The following is a 21264-nucleotide window of genomic DNA, read 5'->3' on the forward strand; positions in this document are numbered from 1 at the left end:
ATTGATATAACAACATTCCAACCATATGTAGCATTATCTACTCCAAATGACGTGATTCCGCTATTTGTATTGGTTTGCATTAGTTTCAATGCGGAACTTTTATCTTGAAGGCCAACCGTTGATTCCACTGGTTAATCGCTATTGTGGCTCAGTTCACATCGGTAGGGCGTTCCAGCCTTCTCACTAGGTACGTACTTTCTCACATCCAGGAAAGAGTCTTCTATTTTTCATTATCTTATTTTTCTGAGAGGGTTATTTGTTATTATATATGCATTTAGTGGATGTTACAGGGAGAAAATAACACAGGTTGAGATAGGTCAAAATAAGGCTGCATTTGGAGAAAGTAAACTAGCACTCGACGTCCTGTTGTGAATTACAGTTGAACCAGACAGAAGCAGGCAGCTGACGTCTTATCCATTTAAACTGTATCTGCCCGAAAATGGCCACGTTAAAACAACAAGGTGAGTGTTATGCCGATACCCTTCTGTGAGGTAGGCCTACTCTTGCTATTTCATTGTAGGGCGACTGTATGTGCTATAAAAAGTGTGCGCATAAGAAGAGCCTTACTTTCTTCCTTGTTCCTGCCTTGAAGGGAGTTTTTCGTAGCCAAGTACTTCTTCACCAGCATTGCTTGCTCTTTGGAGTTTTAGATAGGCTACCCAATTTGAAAATAACTTTATGCCAACAGCTGATGTAAAAATGGCTTTTATAAAGTACATTTGATGTACTATTAAAGCAAGTAAAGAACTGAGTACAAACATTAATTTCCACAAAGGTGATTGACTTCCCAGAAGTAAGTGTATCTAAAGCTAATGTGAAGATAAATGAAATCACATTTTATTGGTCACATATACATGTTTGAATTAAGAAAGAAAGAAATATTTAGATGAGCAATGTCAGGAGTCCGGAGTGTGTGTGTGTGATATATATATAAGTAAGTGAACACCCCTTGAAATGAGTGGATTCGGCTATTTCAGCCACACCTGTTGCTGACAGGTGTATAAAATCAAGCACACAGCAATGCAATCTCCATAGACAAACATTGGCAGTAGAATGGCTTTGCTGAAGGGCTCAGTGACTTTCAACTTTGCACTGTCATAGAATGCCACCTTTCCAACAAGTCAGTTTGTCAAATTTCTGCCCTGCTAGAGCTGCCCCGGTCAACTGTAAGTGCTGTTACTGTGAAGTAGAAACTGTTATGTGTAAGGCTTGGATGCCACCTGCTGGTATGGTGCTTAACTGTCCGGTTATAGACCGGATACCATTGTTCTACGCGCGAGATATGGAAGTTGATACACGCTGGCGACTGCACTGTTGACTTCTTCCTCTTACATCTAGATGTTCCGCTACCGCTCCAATATCCAATGATAGGGCGTGGCGCGAATTACAAATTCCTCAAAAATCCAAAAAGTTCCATTTTTCAAACATATGACTATTTTACACCATTTTAAAGACAAGACTCTCCTTTATCTAACCACATTGTCCGATTTCAAAAAGACTTTACAACGAAAACAAACAGGAGAGTCAGGAGAGTACCCAGCCAGAAATAATCACACACCCATTTTTCAAGCTAGCATATAATGTCACAAAAACCAAAACCACAGCTAAATGCAGCACTAACCTTTGATGATCTTCATCAGATGACACTCCTAGGACATTATGTTATACAATACATGCATGTTTTGTTCAATCAAGTTCATATTTATATCAAAAACCAGCTTTTTACATTAGCATGTGACGTTCAGAACTAGCATACCCACCGAACACTTCCGGTGAATTTACTAAATTACTCACGATAAACGTTCACAAAAAACATAACAATTATTTTAAGAATTATAGATACAGAACTCCTTTATGCAATCGCGGTGTCCGATTTTTAAAATAGCTTTTCGGTGAAAGCATATTTTGCAATATTCTGAGTAGATAGCCTGTCCATCACAGGCTAGCTATTTTCACACCCACCAAGTTTGGCACTCACCAAACTCAGATTTACTATAAGAAAAATTGGATTACCTTTGCTGTTCTTCGTCAGAATGCACTCCCAGGACTTCTACTTCCACACCAATGTTGTTTTTGTTCCAAATAATCCATAGTTATATCCAAATAGAGGCGTTTTGTTCGTGCGTTCAAGACACTATCCGAAGGGTGACGCGCCGGCGCGTATCGTCACAAAAAAATTCAAAATATTCCATTACCGTACTTCGAAGCATGTGAAATGCTGTTTAAAATCAATTTTTATGTGATTTTTCTCGTAAAATAGCGATAATATTCCGACCAGGAGACGTCGTTTTCGTTCAAAGACTGAAAATGTAAAATGGACTCTTCACGTGCACGCGCGCGCCCGTTTCATTGTTCTCAGATCGACCACTATCCAAATGCGCTACTGTTTTTCAGCCAGGGACTGCAGAGTCATCATTCCCCATTCTGGTGCCTTCTGAGAGCCTATGGGAGTCTTAGAAAATGTCACGTTACAGCAAAGATCCTCTGTATTCGATAAAGAGGCTATAGAAGGCCAAAAAATGGTCAAGAGAGGGCACTTCCTGTATGCAATCTTCTCAGGTTTTGGCCTGCCATATGAGTTCTGTTATACTCACAGACACCATTCAAACAGTTTTAGAAACTTTAGGGTGTTTTCTATCCAAATCAAACAATTATATGCATATTCTAGTTTCTGGGCAGGAGTAATAACCAGATTAAATTGGGTACGTTTTTTATCCGGCCGTGTAAATACTGCCCCCTAGCCCTAACAGGTTAACTTCTTGTTAATCCAGCCACTGTGTCAGATTTCATTAACGTTGATAAAATATTAAACTGTGTCAGATTTCATTAACGTTGATAAAATATTAAACTGTTATTCAGAGAATTATAGATACACTTCTCCTTAATGCAACCGCTGTGTCAGACTTCAAAAAAACTTTACAGCGAAAGCACACTTTGCAATAATCTGAGTACAGCGCTCAGAGACCAAACCAAACCCGCCATTTTGTGGAGTCAACAAAACTCAGAAATAACATTTTAAATATTCACTTACCTTTGATGATCTTCGTCGGAATGCACTCCCAGGATTCCCAGTTCCCCAATAAATGTTCATTTGTTTCGATAAAGTCCATATATATGTCCAAATACCTCCTTTTTGTTCACGCGTTCGGTAGAGTACTCCAAATGCACTGTGCTCGCACAGTTAAGTTCAGACAAAGTCAAAAAAGTTATATTACAGACGATGTATAGAATGTCAAACGATGTATAGAATCAATCTTTAGGATGTTTTATCATAAATCTTCCATAATATTCCAACCGGACGATTCCTTTGTCTTCAAAAAAGAAAAGAAACACAGCTAACTCTCACGGGAGCGCGCGCCACTGAGCTCATGTCATTTTCTCACTCATCTACTTCCAGGAGCTCTTATTCTCACCCCATTCACAGTAGAAGCATGAAACAACGTTCTAAAGACTGTTGACATCTAGTGGAAGCCTTAGGAAGTGCAAAATTAACCGTAAGTCACTGTATACTGGATAGGGAATCACTTGAAAAACTACAAACTTCAGATTTCCCACTTCCTGGTTGGATTTTTCTCAGGTTTTTGCCTGCCATATGAGTTTTGTTATACTCACAGACATCATTCAAGCAGTTTTAGAAACTTCAGAGTGTTTTCTATCCAACTCTACTAATATGCATATCCTACCTTCTGGGCCCGAGTAGCAGGCAGTTTAATTTGGGCACGTCATTCATCTGAATTTCCGAATCCTGCCCCCTGTCACTAAAAAGTTAAGTAAAAAAATGAATAAGTAAAAAAAAAAAAAGAAAAATAACAAATAATTAAAGAATAGCAGTAAAATTACAGCAGCGAGGCTATATACAGGGGGTACCATTACAGAGTTAATGTGCGGGGGCACCGGTCAGTCGAGGTAATTGCGGTAATATGTACATGTAGATAGAGTTAAAGTGACTATGCATAGATTATAAACAGAGTAGCAGCAGCGTAAAAGGGAGGGGGGGCAATGCAAAGAGTCCGGGTAGCCATTTGATTAGCTGTTCAGGAGTCTTATGGCTTGCGGGTAGAAGTTGTTAAGAAGCCTATTGGACCGAGACTTGGCGCTCCGGTACCGCTTGCCATGTGGTAGCAGAGAGAACAGTCTGATTAGGGTGGCTGGAGTCTTTGACAATTATTAGGGCCTTCTTCTGACACCGCCTGGTATAGAGGCCCTGGATGGCAGGAAGCTTGACCCCAGTGATGTACTGGGCCATACGCACTACCCTTTGTAGTGCCTTGCAGTTGGAGGCCGAACAGTTGCCATACCAGGCAGTGATGCAACCCGTCAGGATGCTCTCAATGGTGCAGCTGTAGAACTTTTTGAGGATCTAAGGACCCATGCCAAATCTTTTCAGTCTCCTGAGGGGGGAATAGGTTTTGTCGTGCCCTCTTCACGACTGTCTTGGTGTGTTTGGACCATGATAGTTTGTTGGTGATGTAGACGCCAAGGAACCTGAAGCTCTCAACCTAATCCACTTCAGCCCTGTCGATGAGAATGGAGGCGTGCTTGGTCCTCCTTTTCCTGTAGTCCACAATCATCTCCTTTGTCTTTGATTACGTTGAGGGAGAGCTTGTTATCCTGGCACCACACTTCCAGGTCTGACCTCCTCCCTGTAGGCTGTCTCATCGTTTTCGGTGATCAGGCCTACCACTGTTGTGTTGTCGGCAAACTTAATGATGGTGTTGGAGTCGTTCCTAGCCATGCAGTCATAGGTGAACAGGGAGTACAGGAGGGGATTGAGTACGCACCCCTGAGGGGCCCCCATGTTGAGGATCAGCGTGGCAGATGTTGTTACCTACACTTACCACCTGGGGGAGGCCGTCAGGAAGTCCAGGATCCAGTTGCAGAGGGAGGTGTTTAGTCCCAGGGTCCTTAGCTTAGAGATGAGCTTTGAGGGCACTATGGTGTTGAACGCTGAGCTGTAGTCGATGAATAGCGTTCTTGTAGGTGTTCCTTTTGTCCAGGTGGGATAGGGCAGTGTGGAGTGCAATAGAGATTGCATCATCTGTGGATCTGTTGGGGCGGTATGCAAATTGGAGTGGGTCTAGGGTTTCTGGGATAATGGTTTTGATGTGAGCCATGACCAGCCTTTCAAAGAACTTTATGGCTACAGATAGGGCTGGGTGATATGACAATATATATTGTGTGACGATAGAAAAACGTCTTGTTTCATATTATGCTCTATCGTTTATTTCGTTGTGTCGCAAATCACACTCTTTATGGCAACGTGCCGTGTGAAAGGAAATTTGAAACACAAACAAACACGGAGGAGAATGAACGCGACACAGAGCATGGAGACCGTACCTAAAAGATGGGCTACTTCGGTCGCATGGACATGGTTCTGGTATGAAAAGTCTGACACAGAGAAGAAAACCGTCCTCTGCAAAATATGCCACAGGCTGGTCCCGACAACGGGCTCAAACACCACTAACCTCTTTTACCACCTACACAAGAATCATGTGAAACAGTACGGAGAGAGTCTACGGATGAGACCCAAAAAAGTACAGTCGAGTGCTCAAAACAAACCCCCGACTCAGGCATTGCAAAAGTTTTTTTTCCCACGGCACACCATATGGCAAAGAATCATGAAGATGAAAGGAGATAACAGGTTCCGTTACAACTTACATCTGCAAAGACATGGCCCAAATCTACACGGTCGAGAAACGTGGGTTTTGTGAGTTGGTGCTAACACTCGACCCAAGGTACCAAATGCAAATACCTTTTATTTGTTGAGTATAATTCAAAATGTAATAAGAAATGGGCCTTTACATGTGGTCATTTTATATAACTTTTTATTCATTGAATTTACAGAATGTGTATATCGTGATATGTATCGTTGTCGGGATATGAAATGACCTATATCAGAATATGAGATTTCGGCCATATCGCCCAGCACTAGCTACAGATGTGAGTGCAACGGGTCGGAAGTAATTTAGGCAGGTTACCTTAGTGTTCTTGGGCACAGGGACTATGGTGGTCTGCTTGAAACATGTTGGTATTACAGACTCAATCAGGGACGGGTTGAAAATGTCAGTGAAGACAGTTGCCAGTTGGTCAGCGCATGCTCGGAGTACACCTCCTGGTAATCTGTCTGGCCCTGCAGCCTTGTGAATGTTGACCTGTTTAAATGTCTTACTCACATCGGCTACGGAGAGCATGATCACACAGTCGTCCTGAACAGCTGACGCTCCCATGCATGCTTCAGTGTTGCTTGCCTCGAAACGAGCATAGAAGTAATTTAGCTCGTCTGGTAGGCTTGTGTCACCACTAGGCAGCTCGCGACTGTGCTTCTCTTTGTAGTCTGTAATAGTTTGCAAGCCCTGCCACATCTGACGAGTGTTGGAGCCAGTGTAGTACGATTCAATCTTAGACCTGTATTGATGCTTTGCTTGTTTGATGGTTTGTCGGAGGGCATAGTGGGATTTCTTATAAGCGTCTGGGTTAGAGTCCCACTCCTTGAAAGCGGAAGCTCTACCCTTTAGCTCAGTGCGGATGTTGCCAGTAATCCATGGCTTCTGGTTGGGGTATGTAAGTACAGTCACTGTGGGGATGACGTCATCGATGCACTTATTGATGAAGCCAGTGACTAATGTGTTGTACTCCTCAATGGCATCGGAAGAATCCCGTAACGTATTCCAGTCTGTGCTAGCAAAACAGTCCTGTAGCTTAGCATCTATGTCATCTGACCACTTCCGTATTGTGCGAGTCACTGGTGCTTCCTGCTTTAGTTTTTGCTTGTAAGCAGGAGTCAGGAGGATATAATTATGGTCAGATTTGCCAAATGGAGGGCGAGGGAGAGCTTTGTATGCGTCTGTCTCTGTGTGTGGAGTAAAGGTGGTCTAGAGTTATTATTATTTTTTCCTCCTCTGGTTACATACTTAACATGTTGGTAGAAATTAGGTAAAAGGGATTTAAGTTTCCCTGCATTAAAGTCCCCGGCCACTAGGAGCGCCGCCTCTGGATGAGCGTTTTCCTGTTTGCTTTGTCCAGTACGAGGTGAGTAATCGCTGTCCTGATATCCAGAAGCTCTTTTCGATCATAAGAGACGGTAGCAGAAACGGTATGGACAAAATAAGTTACAAATAATGCGAAAAACACGCACAACTGTTTAGGAGCCCGTAAAACAGCAGACATCTCCTCCGGAGCCATTATTATTACCAACTGCTCAAACTGAAATTAATATGCACGAGCACAGCAAAAGGAATCAATGATGTCACATGACATCCCAGAGCGCCCATGGCAAACAGTGAGCATTGACCTTTTTTCCTATGCAGGGAAAGACTTCCTGATCATGGTTGATCATTACTCAGATTACTGGGAGGTGGAGCCACTGCCAGACGTATCAGCTGACACGGTCGTCACATGCTGCAAAGTCCAGTTTGCCCGCCATTCATGGGAAACCAGATTGTGTAATCACAGACAATGGGGGGTGCTATGATTCGGCTAGATTCATACCATTTGTGGGGATTCACTCATATCACCTCGTCCCCTCACCATCCACAAGCCAATGGAAAGGCAGAGTTAGCAGTCAAGTTAGTGAAAGGCTTATGAAAAAGGGAAAAGCTAGCTAGACGTTACGGACGTATGCTCAGCTATAGTGCAATGGAGCAACACACCCACTTGAGGGCATGAACAGTAGCCCCATACAGCGTCTCATGTCACGCAGACTCAAGTCATCGCTGCTGGCGGCACCCAGCCTGCTGCAGCCCTATGTGGTTGTGGGTGTCGCTGAGAAACTAAGACAGAAAAGGAGGATTGCTAAATCACACTATGACGTGGCCACCAGAGACCTGCCTGACTTGAACATTGGAGATCAGAATGCGACCATTACCAGGTGACCGCATAGGACGGTGGCGGCTCAGTCCCTGTCTAAAGAGGGTTGCTCCCCGGTTGTGGACGTCGACGGAACACTCTACAGACGCAACAGAGTGGACCTTTGTGCAGCCTGTTCTGCCACTCTGAGGCACAGAGATGAAACTCATTCAATGCCACAGCATGAGAAATTGGAGCGTGGTCAGCCAGACCCAGACAGGGCAGTGGGAACTAAAAAGTCTGGGAATGAGGCTGAGAAGCTGAAGGACTGTGGGGAGGAGCATATGGGTGAGCCATATAACACACAGGCATCAGCACCACAACTAGACACTGAAATAGCCGCTGTGCTTCTGTGTGGTGGCCTTCTGTCACGACCATCCAAAAGACTCAATCTATAAGTGACAGATTTCACTGACCTAAAGCCACACACACAGTTTTACTATTGTTGAAGTATCAAGTTTTATTGCATTGTGTAAAAGAAAGAAAAAATATATTTTCTGTTCAGCATTGAAGGCGAGGATGTTGGGTCCATTTGTTATCTGTTGTGGTTCAAAATTTAAACATTGAAAGGAAAGGAGATATTATGTGTAAGGCTTGGATGCCACCTGCTGGTATGGTGCTAAACTGTTATATAGGTTATATAGACCGGATGTCAATTGTACAACGCATGGGATATAGATATACACGCTGGCTAAGGCACTGTTGGCTTCTTCAATAAAACTACATGATAGGAGCAACAACGGCTCAGCCACGAAGTGGTAGGCCACACAAGCTCACAGAACGGGACCGCCGAGTGCTGAAACGCTCAGAAGCACCCATAAAGGTGGGGACCAACTCAATATGAATGCCCGTGAGTTTGGAATGAGATGGTTGACGAGCAGGAGTAATGTAGTGTATCCTGCTCATCGAACATCTCTATCCAAAACCATGGGCATTAATATGGAGTTGGTCCCCCCTTTGTTGCTATAACAGCCTCCACTGTTTTGGGAAGGCTTTCCACTAGATGTTGGAACATTGCTGCGGGGACTTGCTTCCATTCAGCCACGAACATTAGTGAGGTCAGGCACTAATGTTGGGCGATTAGGCGTGGCTCGACATTCCAATTCATCCCAAAGGTGTTCGATGGAGTTGAGGTCAGGGCTCTGTGCAGTATAGTTCTTCCACACCGATCTCGACAAACCATTTCTGTATGGACCTCTTTGTGCATTGTCATATTGAAACAGGAAAGGACCTTCACCAAACTGTTGCCACAAAGTTGGAAGCACAGAATCGTCTAGAATGTCATTGAATGCTGTAGCGTTAAGATTTCCCTTCATTGGAATTAAGAGGCCTAGCCCGAGCCATGAAAAACAACCCACAGACCATTATTCCTCCTCTACCGAACTTTACAGTTGGCACTATGCATTGGGGCAGGTAGCGTTCTCCTGGCATCCACCAAACCCAGATTCGTTTGTCGGACTGCCAGATGGTGAAGCGTGATTCATCACTCCAGAGAACGTGTTTCCACTGCTCCAGAGTCAAATGGCAGCGAGCTTTACACCACTCTAGCCGACGCTTGGCATTGCGCATGGTGATCTTAGGCTTCTGCGGCTGCTCGGCCATGTAAACCCATTTCATGAAGCTCCCAACGAACAGTTATTGTGCTAACGTTGCTTCCAGAGGCAGTTTGGAACTCGGTAGGAAGTGTTGCAACCGAGGAAAGACGATTTTTGCGTGCTATACACTTCAGCACTTGCCGGTCCCGTTCTGTGAGCTTGTGTGGCCTACCACTTTGCGGCTGAGTCGTTGTTGCTCCTAGACATTTCCACTTCACAATAACAGCACTTACAGTTGACCGCATCTCTAGCAGGGCAGAAATTTGACAAACTGACTTGTTGGAAAGGCGACATCCTATGGCGGTGCCACATTGAAAGTCACTGAGCTCTTCGGTAAGGCCATTCTACTGCCAATGTTTGTCTATCGAGATTGCATGGTGCTTGATTGTATACACCTGTCAGCAACGGGTGTGGCTGAAATAGCCAAATCGACTAATTTGCAGGGGTGTCCACATACGTTCGTATATACAATACCAAACAAAAGTTTGGACACACCTACTCATTCCAGGGTTTTTCTTCATTTTTACTATTCTCTACATTGTAGAATACGAGTGAAGACATCAAAACTATGAAATAACACACATGGAATCATGTAGTAAGCAAAAAAGTGTTAAATCAATATATTTTATATTTGAGATTCTTCAAAGTAGCCACCCTTTGCCTTGATGACAGCTTTGCATATTCTTAGCATTCTCTCAACCAACTTCATGAGGTAGTCCCCTGGAATGCATTTCAATTAACAGGTGTGACTTGTTAATTTGTGGAATTTCAGTTGTGTAGTGACAAGGTAGTTATATACAGAAGATGGCCCTATTTGGTAAAAGACCAAGTCCATGTTATTGCCAGCTCAAACGATGATGTCATTTACAAAATAGCCTCCAATACCCTACTCAACAAACTGGATGCAGTCTATCACAGTGCCATCCGTTTTGTCACCAAAGCCCCATATACTACCCACCACTGCGACCTGTACGCTCTCGTTGGCAGGCCCTCGCTTCATACTCGTCGCCAAACCCACTGGCTCCAGGTCATCTACAAGACCCTGCTAGGTAAAGTCCCCCCTTATCTCCGCTCACTGGTCACCGTAGCAGCACCCACCTGTAGCACGCGCTCCAGCAGGTATATCTCTCTGGTCACCCCCAAAGCCAATTCCTCCTTTGGCCGTCTCTCCTTCCAGTTCTCTGCTGCCAATGAACTACAAAAATCTCTGAAACTGGAAACACTTATCTCCCTCACTAGCTTTAAGCACCACAGCTGGTGCTTAAAGCTAGTGAGGGAGATAAGTGTTTCCAGAGCAGCTCACAGATCACTGCACCTGTACATAGCCCATCTATAATTGTGCCTAAACAACTACCTCTTCCCCTACTGTATTTATTTAGCTCCTTTGCACCCCATTATTTCTACTTTGCACTTTCTTCTACTACAAATCTACCATTCCAGTGTTTTACTTGCTATATTGTATTTACTTTGCCACCATGGCCTTTTTGCCTTTACCTCCCTTATCTCACCTCATTTGCTCACATTGTATATAGACTTATTTTTCTACTGTATTATTGACTGTATGTTTGTTTTACTCCATGTGTAACTCTGTGTTGTCGAACTGCTTTTGCTTTATCTTGGCCAGGTCGCAGTTGTAAATGAGAATCTGTTCTCAACTTGCCTACCTGGTTAAATAAAGGTGAAATAAAAATAAGGAAAGAGAAACGACAGTCCATTACTTTAAGACACGAAGGTCAGTCAACCTGGAAAATTTCAAGAACTTTTAACGTTTATTCAAGTGCAGTCACAAAAACCATCAAACGCTATGATGAAACTGACTCTCATGAGGCCCGCCACAGGAAAGGAAGACCCAGAGTTACCTCAGCTGCAGAGGATACGTTCATTAGTTACCAGCCTCAGAAATTGTGGCCCAAATAAATGCTTCAGAGTTCATGTACCAGACACATCTCAACATCAACTGTTCAGAGAAGATTGTGTGAATCAGGCCTTCATGGTCAAATTACTGCAAAGAAACCACTACTAAGAAGAAGAGACTTGCTTGGGAAAAGAAACATAAGCAATGGACATTAGACTGGTGGAAATCTGTCCTTTGAGATTTTTGGTTCTGTATCTTTGTGAGACGCAGAGTAGGTGAACGGATTATCTCTGCATGTGTGGTTCCCACCGTGAAGCATGGAAGAGGAGCTGTGATGGTGTGGGCTTGCTTTGCTGATGACACTGTCTGTGATTTATTTAGAATTCAAGGCACACTTAACAAGCATGGCTACCACAGCATTCTGCAGAGATACGCCATCCCGTCTGGTTTGCACTTAGTGGGATATCATTTGTTTTTCAACAAATGACCCAACACACCTCCAGGCTGTGTAAGGGTAATTTGACCAAGAAGCAGAGGGATGGAGTGCTGCATCAGATGACCTGGCCTCCACAATCACCCGACCTCAACCCAATTGAGATGGTTTGGGATGAGTTGGACCGAAGAGTGAAGGAAAAGCAGCCAACAAGGGATCAGCATATGTGGGAACTCCAAGACTGTTGGAACAGCATTCCAGGTGAAGCTGGTTGAGAGAATGCCAAGAGTGTGCAAAGCTGTCATAAAGGCAAAGACTGGCTACTTTGAAGAATTTGTTTAATACTTTTTTTTGTTTACTACATGATTCCATATGTGTTATTTCATAGTTTTGATGTCTTCACTATTATCCTACGATGTAGAACATAGTAAAAATAAACAAAAACCCTGGAATGACTAGGTGTCCAAACTTTTAACTAGTACTGTATTTAGTGTAATACATAGGATAGAATGGTATATGTACAGCAATAGTTAAAAACGGGATAGGCCTTGACTAGAATACATTATATACATATAAAGTGGGCTAAAAGGTATGTAAACATTATTAAAATGACCAGTGTTACATGACTGTGTACAGTGCATTGTGAAAGTATTCAGACCCCATGATATTTTCCACAATCTGTTACGTTACATGCTTATTCTAAAATGGATTAACTTGTTTCCCCCCCCCCCCCCCCCCCTCATCAATCTACACACAAACTGATATCACATTTACATAAGTATTCAGACCCTTTACTCAGTACTTTGTTGAAGCACCTTTGGCAGCGATTACAGCCTCAAATCTTCTTGGGTATATCACTACCAACTTGGCACACCTGTATTTGGGGAGTTTCTCCTATTCTTGTCTGCAGATCCTCTCAAGCTCTGTCAGGTTGGATGGGGAGCGTCGCTGCAATGCTATTTCCAGGTTTCTCCAGAGATGTTAGATCAGGTTCAAGTCCAGGCTCCGGCTGGGCTACTCAAGGACTTTCAGAGTCCTCATGTATTGTCTTGGCTGTGTGCTTAGGGTCGTTGTCCTGTTGGAAGGTGAACCTTTGCCCCAGTCTTAGGTCCTGAGCGCTCTGGAACAGGTTTTCCATCAAGGATCTCTCCGTACTTTGCTCTGTTCATCTTTCCCTCGATTCTGACTAGTCTCCCAGTCCCTGCCACTGAAAAACATCCCCACAGCATGATGCTGCCACCACCATGCTTCACTGTAGGAATGGTGCCAGGTTTTCTCCAGATGTGACGTTTGGCGTTCAGACCAAAGAGTTCAATCTTGGGTTCATCTGGTCAGAGTCCTTTAGGTGCCTTTTGGCAGACTCCAGGCGGGCTGTCATGTGCCTTTTACTGAAGAGTAGCTTCCGTCTGGCCATTCTACCATAAAGGCCTGATTGATGGAGTGCTACAAAGATGGTTATCCTTTTGGAAGGTTCTTGGTCACCTCCCTGACCAAGGCCCTTCTCTCCTGATTTCTCAGTTTGGCTGTGCGGCCAGCTCTAAGAGTCTTGGTGTTTCCAAACTTCTTCCATTTAAGAATGATGGATGCCACTGTGTTCTTGGGTACCTTCAAGGCTGCAGAAACGTTTTGGTACACTTCCCCCCCCAGATCTGTGTCTCGATACAATCCTATCACAGATGTGGGACCTTTTATATAGACAGGTATGTGCCTTTCCAAATCATGTCAAATCATTTGAATTTACCACAGGTGGACTCCAATCAAGTTGTAGAAACATCTCAAGGATGATCAATGGAAACTGGATGCACCTGAGCTCAATTTCGAGTCTCACAGCAAAGGGTCTGAATATGTATGTAAATAAGGTATTTCTGTTTTATTTTGTATAAATTTACTAACATTTTAAAAACCTGTTTTCGCTTTGTCATTACGGGGTATCGTGTGTAGATTAATTAGAATAAGGCTGTAACGTAACAAAATGTGGAAAAAGTCAAGGGGTCTGAGTACTTTCCAAATGCACTGTATATAGGGCAACGGCCTCTAAGGTGCAAGGTTGAGTAACGGGGTGGTAGCTGGCTAGTGACAGTGACTAAAGTTCAAGGCAGGGTGCTGTACTGGGTGGAGGCCGGCTAGTGGTGGCTATTTGAAAGTCTGATGGCTTTGAGATGGAAGTTGTTTTATCAGCTTAAGATGGCAGTCCCCCCGTTTCAACTTTGATGCACCTGTACTGACCACCCCGCTACCATCCAGAAGGCGAGAACAGGCCGTGGCTCGGGTGGCTGAGGTCCTTGATGAAAATAAAGCTAATCAAATGATAATGTACTTAAAGTATCTGGATGGTCGATTTTATTTATTTATTTTTTTTGGGGGGGGGGGGGTTATTCATTATTCATGGTGGGGTTCATTCCTAGAATCGCTCTCTTACTTGATAGATACATGCATTATCTGGTTATTTAATTCCTTTACTTATTATTTATTATGTGACTTGACTTCAGATACTCTGATGGAATGCTTGAATTGCAGCCATCTTAAGGTGAGAGGACAAAATGTTGATATTATTATGAAGAATCTACTTATTCTACACAAGGCTCATAATTTACAATAATTGCAAAATATTTTTGAAAAATTAATCTGAAGATTTTACCATTTTTGGTTGGCTCAATCCTGAACAGACCGCAGAAATTTGGATTGCACTTGAGCCGTTAGTGTCTACAGAAAATGATATTTCAATCTACAGGTAAACACCTTGGACTTACTTTCCCCTCTACCTCAATAATTAGCACCTGTCACAAACAAATCCTGATCAACGGAGGATTCAGTTTATTTAATATTTTGGTTACGTAATTTGCATTCCCTTCTTCCAGACTTGAATCTATCGCAGGACGCTATGAGTGCAGAATATCAGGGCTGCGCTGGGTATGTGAGAGCAAAGTCACACTTCTGTACCACTTCAGCTCTTGGGATCCTCACAGGGCAGTGCTACAAAGCATGGGGTACAGGCAAGGAGGCCCCCTACTGGACATCAAAATCATTGAAGGAAAACTGAAAGAAGTGCATCTGCCACATTTTGCCTGTTTTGGTACATGTATGGATATCAGCTATACTGAACAAGACATTGTTTTATTTACCTGGGAATTCTCAATACATTGTAAAATAAATGTTTTAATCAAACTGATAATGTAAACGTTCTGGTTTCTGTCCATTTTAGGGGTTGGAGATTATGATCCCTCTGTAAAGCAGAAAGTGAGAGTTCTTCATGTAGAAGACAGTGGTGTGTCCATAGAACAAGTAGATAAGGTCACCCGCTTCCACGTCAAGATTCTCCATCCATCTTTCTCTTTGAGAGGTGTTGTCCTGCAGACATTAGGGTGTTCCGTGCACTGTGACTTGCAGATCTACCGAGCCAGGACAGCACACCTCACGCTACATGCTTATCTGATGCCATGTGATCCTGCACTAACACAGGTTATAAAGGCTAACTCTGTTCCTCTTCCTCATTGTTACTTCCATATACGGTATTTATTCAACCAGGATGGTCCTCAGCAACAATTTCCATTGACTTAAAAAAAAAAAAAATCAAAACACTCCAGACAAACGTAAAACAATCAGGCACCCTGATCAATGTGTTAGCCAAGATGTGTTGGTGTATTTTAATGACTTAGCCCACACATTTAAAGGTTTATCAACTTTCAAACCCACACATGTGCCTGGACTTGGATTTTTTATGACACTTAGCACCCATGTTATAGTTTTTCCTTTTTCTTGTCAAACAATGTTGAGAACAAATGGTAATTGGAAGTATACAGTGCAATACACAGTGATGGATATGTTTGCTTATTCTACAGGCAGTGGAGAAACAGGAGAAGTGTAATGGATCCACAAGGATCCTAAAACCAAGACCAGAGAAGTCCCAGTGGTTGACTAGTGATTTCTACCTCACAACATCCTGTCCTTCTGATGTTAACCCTCGTGTACGGTTTGAACTTGTATAGAACATTAATGAAATCCAAAACATTGCACATTCCCAGAAAACCCCCCCAAGAAGAATTACTAATTTCAAGAAACTATGTTCCATGTCTGTTAGTCTAACACTATCTATCTATTGTCTCAGAGATTGGAGCTCGCACATGTTGACCCACCAAACTTCTTTGAGGTGTTTATAAGAGACGCAGATTTTGACTTCAGTCTGAACCTAAGCTGTAAAAGTCGTAAACAAACCATATGGAACCACGAAATACGAGAAGGTCAGAAAAGATCCATTGGCTTAGTAACCATAAATGTCAAATATAGTTTAAAGCTGGGATTCCTCGGGCGAGTTGCACGCTGCACTACAGACAATGCACCTTTTAAAAGGCATATTCCTTTACATTCATGGTAAACACTGCTGATATCGGCTCAATCGTAAACTACATTTAGAAGTCAACTGTAATGCACTTGCCAATACTGCGCCTTTGATTGAATCCTGTCCTAGAAATGTGTTTAAGGGTCATAAGTAAAGGCAAACTAATTGTATCAGTTTCCTTTATAGCTGAATACAGGGCTCCCATCTTGGCCGCAGACCAGCACTTTGTGGACCTCCACCAGACAGCCCTGATTGACAGAGTGAGCCAGGTTGATCCCATCTTGGACAGACTCCTGAAAAGTGGAGTCATCACTGCTGATGACTACAGTGACGTGATAGCTGAAAGAAATAACCAGAAGAAGATGAGGGAGCTCTTTGATGGGCCCTTAAAAGGATGTGGACCCGAAGGCAAAGATCGGTTCTTAGAGATCCTGACAGAGCTGGAGCCATACCTAATCAATCACCTGAAGCGGGAATGATGAGCTAGGTTGGTGAAAGGGGAGCATTTGAAGTTTATTTTAGGGGAAAGGGCATGAATGATGTCAGTTACGCTTTGTTTGATTTCTTTATAAAAGGAGCATAGTATCGTTTTTTATCATTCCTTTTATTTCCACATGTACAGTTGAAGTCAGAAGTTTACATAGACTTAGGTTGGAGTCATTAAAACTCGGTTTTTCAACCACTCCAAATTTCTTGTTAACAAACTATAGTTTTGGAAAGTCGGTTAGAACATCTACTTTGTGCATGACACAAGTCATTTTTCCAATAATTGTTTACAGACAGATTATTTCACTTATAATTCACTGTATCACAATTCCAGTGGGTCAGAAGTTTACATACACTAAGTTGACTGTGCCTTTAAACAGCTTGGAAAATTCCAGAAAATGATGTCATGGCTTTCGAAGCTTCTGATAGGCTAATTGACATCATTTGAGTCAATTGAGGTGTACATGTGGATGTATTTCAAGGCCTACCTTCAAACTCAGTGCCTCTTTGCTTGACATCATTGGAAAATCAAAAGAAATCAGCCAAGACTTCAGAAAAAAAAAATTGTAGACCACAAGTCTGGTTCGTCCTTGGGATATATTTCCAAGCGCCTGAAGGTACCACGTTCATCTGTACAAAAAATAGTATGCAAGTATAAACACCATGGGACCACGCAGCCGTCATACTGCTCAGGAAGGAGATGCGTTCTGTCTCCTTGAAATTAACGTACTTTGGTGCGAAAAGTGCAAATCAATCCCAGAACAACAGCAAAGGACCTTGTATAGATGCTGGAGGAAACCGGTACGAAAGTATCTATATCCACAGTAAAACAAGTCCTATATCACAACCTGAAAGGCCGCTCAGCAAGGAAGAAGCCACTGCTCCAAAACTGCCATAAAAAAGCCAGACTACGGTTTGCAACTGCACATAAGAACAAAGATTGTACTTTTTGGAGAAATGTCCTCTGGTCTGATGAAACAAAAATAGAACTGTTTGGCCATAATGACCATTGTTAAGTTTGGAGGAAAAACGGGGAGGCTTGCAAGCCGAAGAACACCATCCCAACCGTGAAGCACAGGGGTGGCAGCATCATGTTGTGGGGGTGCTTTGCTGCAGGAGGGACTGGTGCACTTCACAAAATAGATGCCATCATGAGGCAGAAAAATGATGTGGATATATTGAAGAAACATCTCAAGACATCAGTCAAGAAGTTAAAGCTTGGTCGCAAATGGACAATGACCTCAAGCATACTTCCAAAGTTGTGGCAAAGTCAAGGTATTGGAGTGGCCATCACAACACCCTGACCTCAATCCTATTGAACATTTGTGGGCAGACCTGAAAAAGCGTGTGCGAGCAAGGAGGCCAACAAACATGACTCAGTTACAGCAGCTCTGTCAGGAGGAATGGACCAAAATTCACCCAACTTATTGTGGGAAGCTTGTGGAAGGCTACCCGAAACGTTTGACCCAAGTTAAACAATTTAAAGGCAATGCTACCAAATACTAATTGAGTGTATGTAAACTTTTGACCCACTGGGAATGTGATGAAATAAATAAAAGCTGAAATAAATCACTCTACTATTCTGACAATAAAGTGGTGATCCTAATTGACCTAAAACAGGGAATTTTTACTCGGATTAAATGTCAGGAATTGTATTTGGCTAAGGTGTATGTAAACTTCTGACTTCAACTGTAAATATACAGGGGCACAACTTTGGTTTTAGAAGTGGGGGGGGTACATAACCTGGGGGGGGTGTCCTCCCTCAGAATTTTTTGGGGCATCTAAAGCTCATTTCCTGCATTTCTACACAATGTAATATTACCCTTTTGGGGTTACTGTTATTGTAGATACATTCTAGTTGTATTTAAACACTTCTAATAATAATCCTGAATGAATCATTAATGTGTGAGGAAGTCAAAACGCACAAATATCATACCCTCCCAAAAATGCTAACCTCCCCTGTTGTTGTAATGGTGAGAGGTTAGCCTTGTCTTGGGGGTACGATATTTGTGTGTCGTAACTTTCTCACTCATTATTATTCAAATTTATCCGCAATCATGGAGCATCCACATTAATCTAGAAGTGTTTAGAAACATTCTATTCTTATTTACAATAAAAGTGACTTAAATGACACTACATTATTTACCATTCATTTGTACTGGGCACAAAATAATCTAAGAAACAACCAAAACAGACAGCAAATGCATCCAACAAATTTGTAGAGTCACCAGCTTGATGTACTCATTGTGTGCTATGAATGTTGGACCAAATACTTACCTTGTGAATTTGTCCCAATACTTTTGCTCCCCTAAAATGGGGCACTATGTACAAAGAAATGCTGTAATTTCTAAACAATTCACCCAATATGGATGAAAATACCCTAAAATTAAAGCCGACAGTCTGTACTTTAAGTTCATAGTAATTGTTTGATTTAAACGTGCATACAGAGAGTGGCAGTACTTAAGTACTTTTTCAAGCACTAATATTTATTTTCAGACCATCATGGGGCGGCAGAAAGTCTAGTAGTTAGAGCGTTGGGCCAGTAACAAAAAGGATTCTAGATCAAATCCCCGAGCTGACAAGGTTGTTCTGCCCCTTAACAAGGCAGTTAACCCACTGTTCCTAGGCCGTCATTGTAAATAAGAATTTGTTTTTAACCGACTTGCCTAGTTAAATAAAGGTTACATTTTAAAAAAACGATGTAATAATTAATATTATGGAATTGTTTCTAGTCGCCACCAGATGGCAGTATATCGCCACAACCTCATGAAATAAATACTATTAAAATCTCATTTTATTGGTCACAAACTTTAGCAGATGTTATTGCGGGTGTAGTGAAATGCTTATTCATCACTACCTTACATGTTCTACTCAATACATTGTTTCACTAATTTACATGAGTGGTAAGTCAGTACTGATGATTTTGTAATTTGAGTAGTGGCGGATTTAGGTATAGGCGACATGGACAGTCAGTCGCATGGGGCGCCCGCACAAAAAAATGTGGAATGGTGACATTTGCGCAATCGGTTTTCTATCACTCATTTGCACATCACGTCAAAGATATGTCACTGTGTGGGACTGTGGGTCAATTAACCTTGTCGGAGTGGGCGCCCTGATTCTAGTTTGAGCTGGGAAGACTGGGAAGGTCTCCCACTCAAAAGTACGAGATGGGGTGGTGGTAGGTTGACCTCAGGTCTCTCCAATGGAAGCCCGATGTAGGGGGAGCGGGGGAATCTATCAAACAGCGCACATCTAACTTTGTACAGTACTAATGCAATTAGTAAAATCAGCCACACTACCAAATAAACCACAATTCATTCATAATACTGTGGATATATAGTTCAGACAGATTGTTGCATTTTTTTTCTGGTTTGTGCGAAATCGTTAAGAATAATATTAAACCAGTCTGCACACCACCAAGGTGAATTGGTTTAGTCTTGACTCTTGGTTGACAGTGTTGGGGGATGGGTAATGTATTGAAGCTCGAGTGCTAAATCAACACATTAGTTTTTGTATGTTTTAAAATTTATATAGTTTTAAATGTTATTTTTTATTTGTGTTCCAATTGTCTGAATAAAAATTAGTTAGTGCAGAATGGTGCTTTTTAAATAAAAAAAATGTGGTGGTGGGGGGAGCTGAAGGGGGGGTTCGCCCAGGGAGCCATTCAAGCTAGAACCGCCACTGGATGAGCAGAGTTTTGGGACATGTCTTCTGGTGAATAGACATTTCCTATTTGCATTACTACACAATTTCGAAATGACTTGTTTTTATTAGGCATTTGGGAATCTATTACTTAACAGCTACGAAAAAGCGTCTTGCTTTCGACTGGCAGCTTTAGTGTCGCCGGTCGGGAGGGCTGTGAGGAAAACGGCCACCAGAAAGGCAGGAGCACGGAATATAGCGGGCGTCCTGTGAATGAGTCGATTGGCAAAAAAAAAGCCCTGGAGGTTGTTGCTGAGAAAAAGTCACAATGTAGAACTGGCGCCAGCGCAGGTTGCAGCATTGTATTACTAATGCCCTAGATAATAGAAAATACTGTGCCGCCTTGTTCATAGATTTGTCTAAAGCTTTTGACACTGTAGACCATGCAATACTTTTGGATAAGCTGTCGTTAATAGGACAGGGATCGGCAAATTGATTTTGTCCCCCCACACCAAACGCGATCACGACACGCAGGTTGAAATATCAAAACAAACTCAGAACCAATTATATTAATTTGGGGACAGGTCGAAAAGCATTAAGCATCACTACTCTGGACGGTTCTGACTTAGAATATGTGGACAACTACAAATACCTAGGTGTCTGGCTAGACTGTAAACTCTCCTTCCAGAGTCATATTAAACATCTCCAATCCAAAATTACATCTAGAATCGGCTTCCTATTCCGCAACAAAGCCTCCTTCACTCACGCCGCCAAACATACCCTCGTAAAACTGACTATCCTACCGATCCTCGACGATGTCATTTACAAAATAGCCTCCAACACTCTACTCAGCAAACTGGATGCAGTCTATCACAGTGCCATCCGTTTTGTCACCAAAGCCCCATATACCACCCACCACTGCGACCTGTATGCTCTCGTCGCCAGGCCCACTGGCTCCAGGTCATCTACAAAAGGCTTTGCTAGGTAAAGCTCCGTCTTATCTCCGCTCACTGTTCACGATAACAACACCCACCCGTAGCACGCGCTCCAGCAGGTATATCTCACTGGTCAT

The 21264-nt window shown here is 42.6% G+C and overlaps 1 protein-coding gene across 1 annotated transcript; it reads left to right on the plus strand.

Annotated features, from left to right (window-relative positions):
• Positions 1-171: 171 nt before the first annotated feature.
• On the plus strand, positions 172-18961 carry LOC106608975 (NACHT, LRR and PYD domains-containing protein 1 homolog). Its single transcript, XM_082977542.1, has 10 exons — positions 172-187; positions 380-461; positions 10428-10489; positions 14218-14255; positions 14395-14459; positions 14587-14807; positions 14931-15187; positions 15568-15693; positions 15834-15966; positions 16251-18961. Exons 4-10 carry the CDS (start codon positions 14226-14228, stop codon positions 16541-16543), a joined length of 1125 nt encoding a protein of 374 aa, XP_082833668.1. The 5' UTR covers positions 172-187; positions 380-461; positions 10428-10489; positions 14218-14225; the 3' UTR covers positions 16544-18961.
• Positions 18962-21264: the final 2303 nt, after the last annotated feature.

This window comes from Salmo salar, chromosome 07, assembly GCF_965601325.2.
Source record: "Salmo salar chromosome 07, fSalSal1, whole genome shotgun sequence".
NCBI lineage: Eukaryota > Metazoa > Chordata > Actinopteri > Salmoniformes > Salmonidae > Salmo > Salmo salar.

Coding starts and splice junctions, on each gene's coding strand:
- LOC106608975 (XM_082977542.1), top strand. CDS start 14,226: ATGGAATGCTTGAATTGCAGCCATCTTAAG. Junction 14,808..14,930: donor TTTTGCCTGTTTTGGTACAT/GTATGGATATCA, acceptor TGTCCATTTTAG/GGGTTGGAGATTATGATCCC. Junction 15,188..15,567: donor GTGATCCTGCACTAACACAG/GTTATAAAGGCT, acceptor CTTATTCTACAG/GCAGTGGAGAAACAGGAGAA.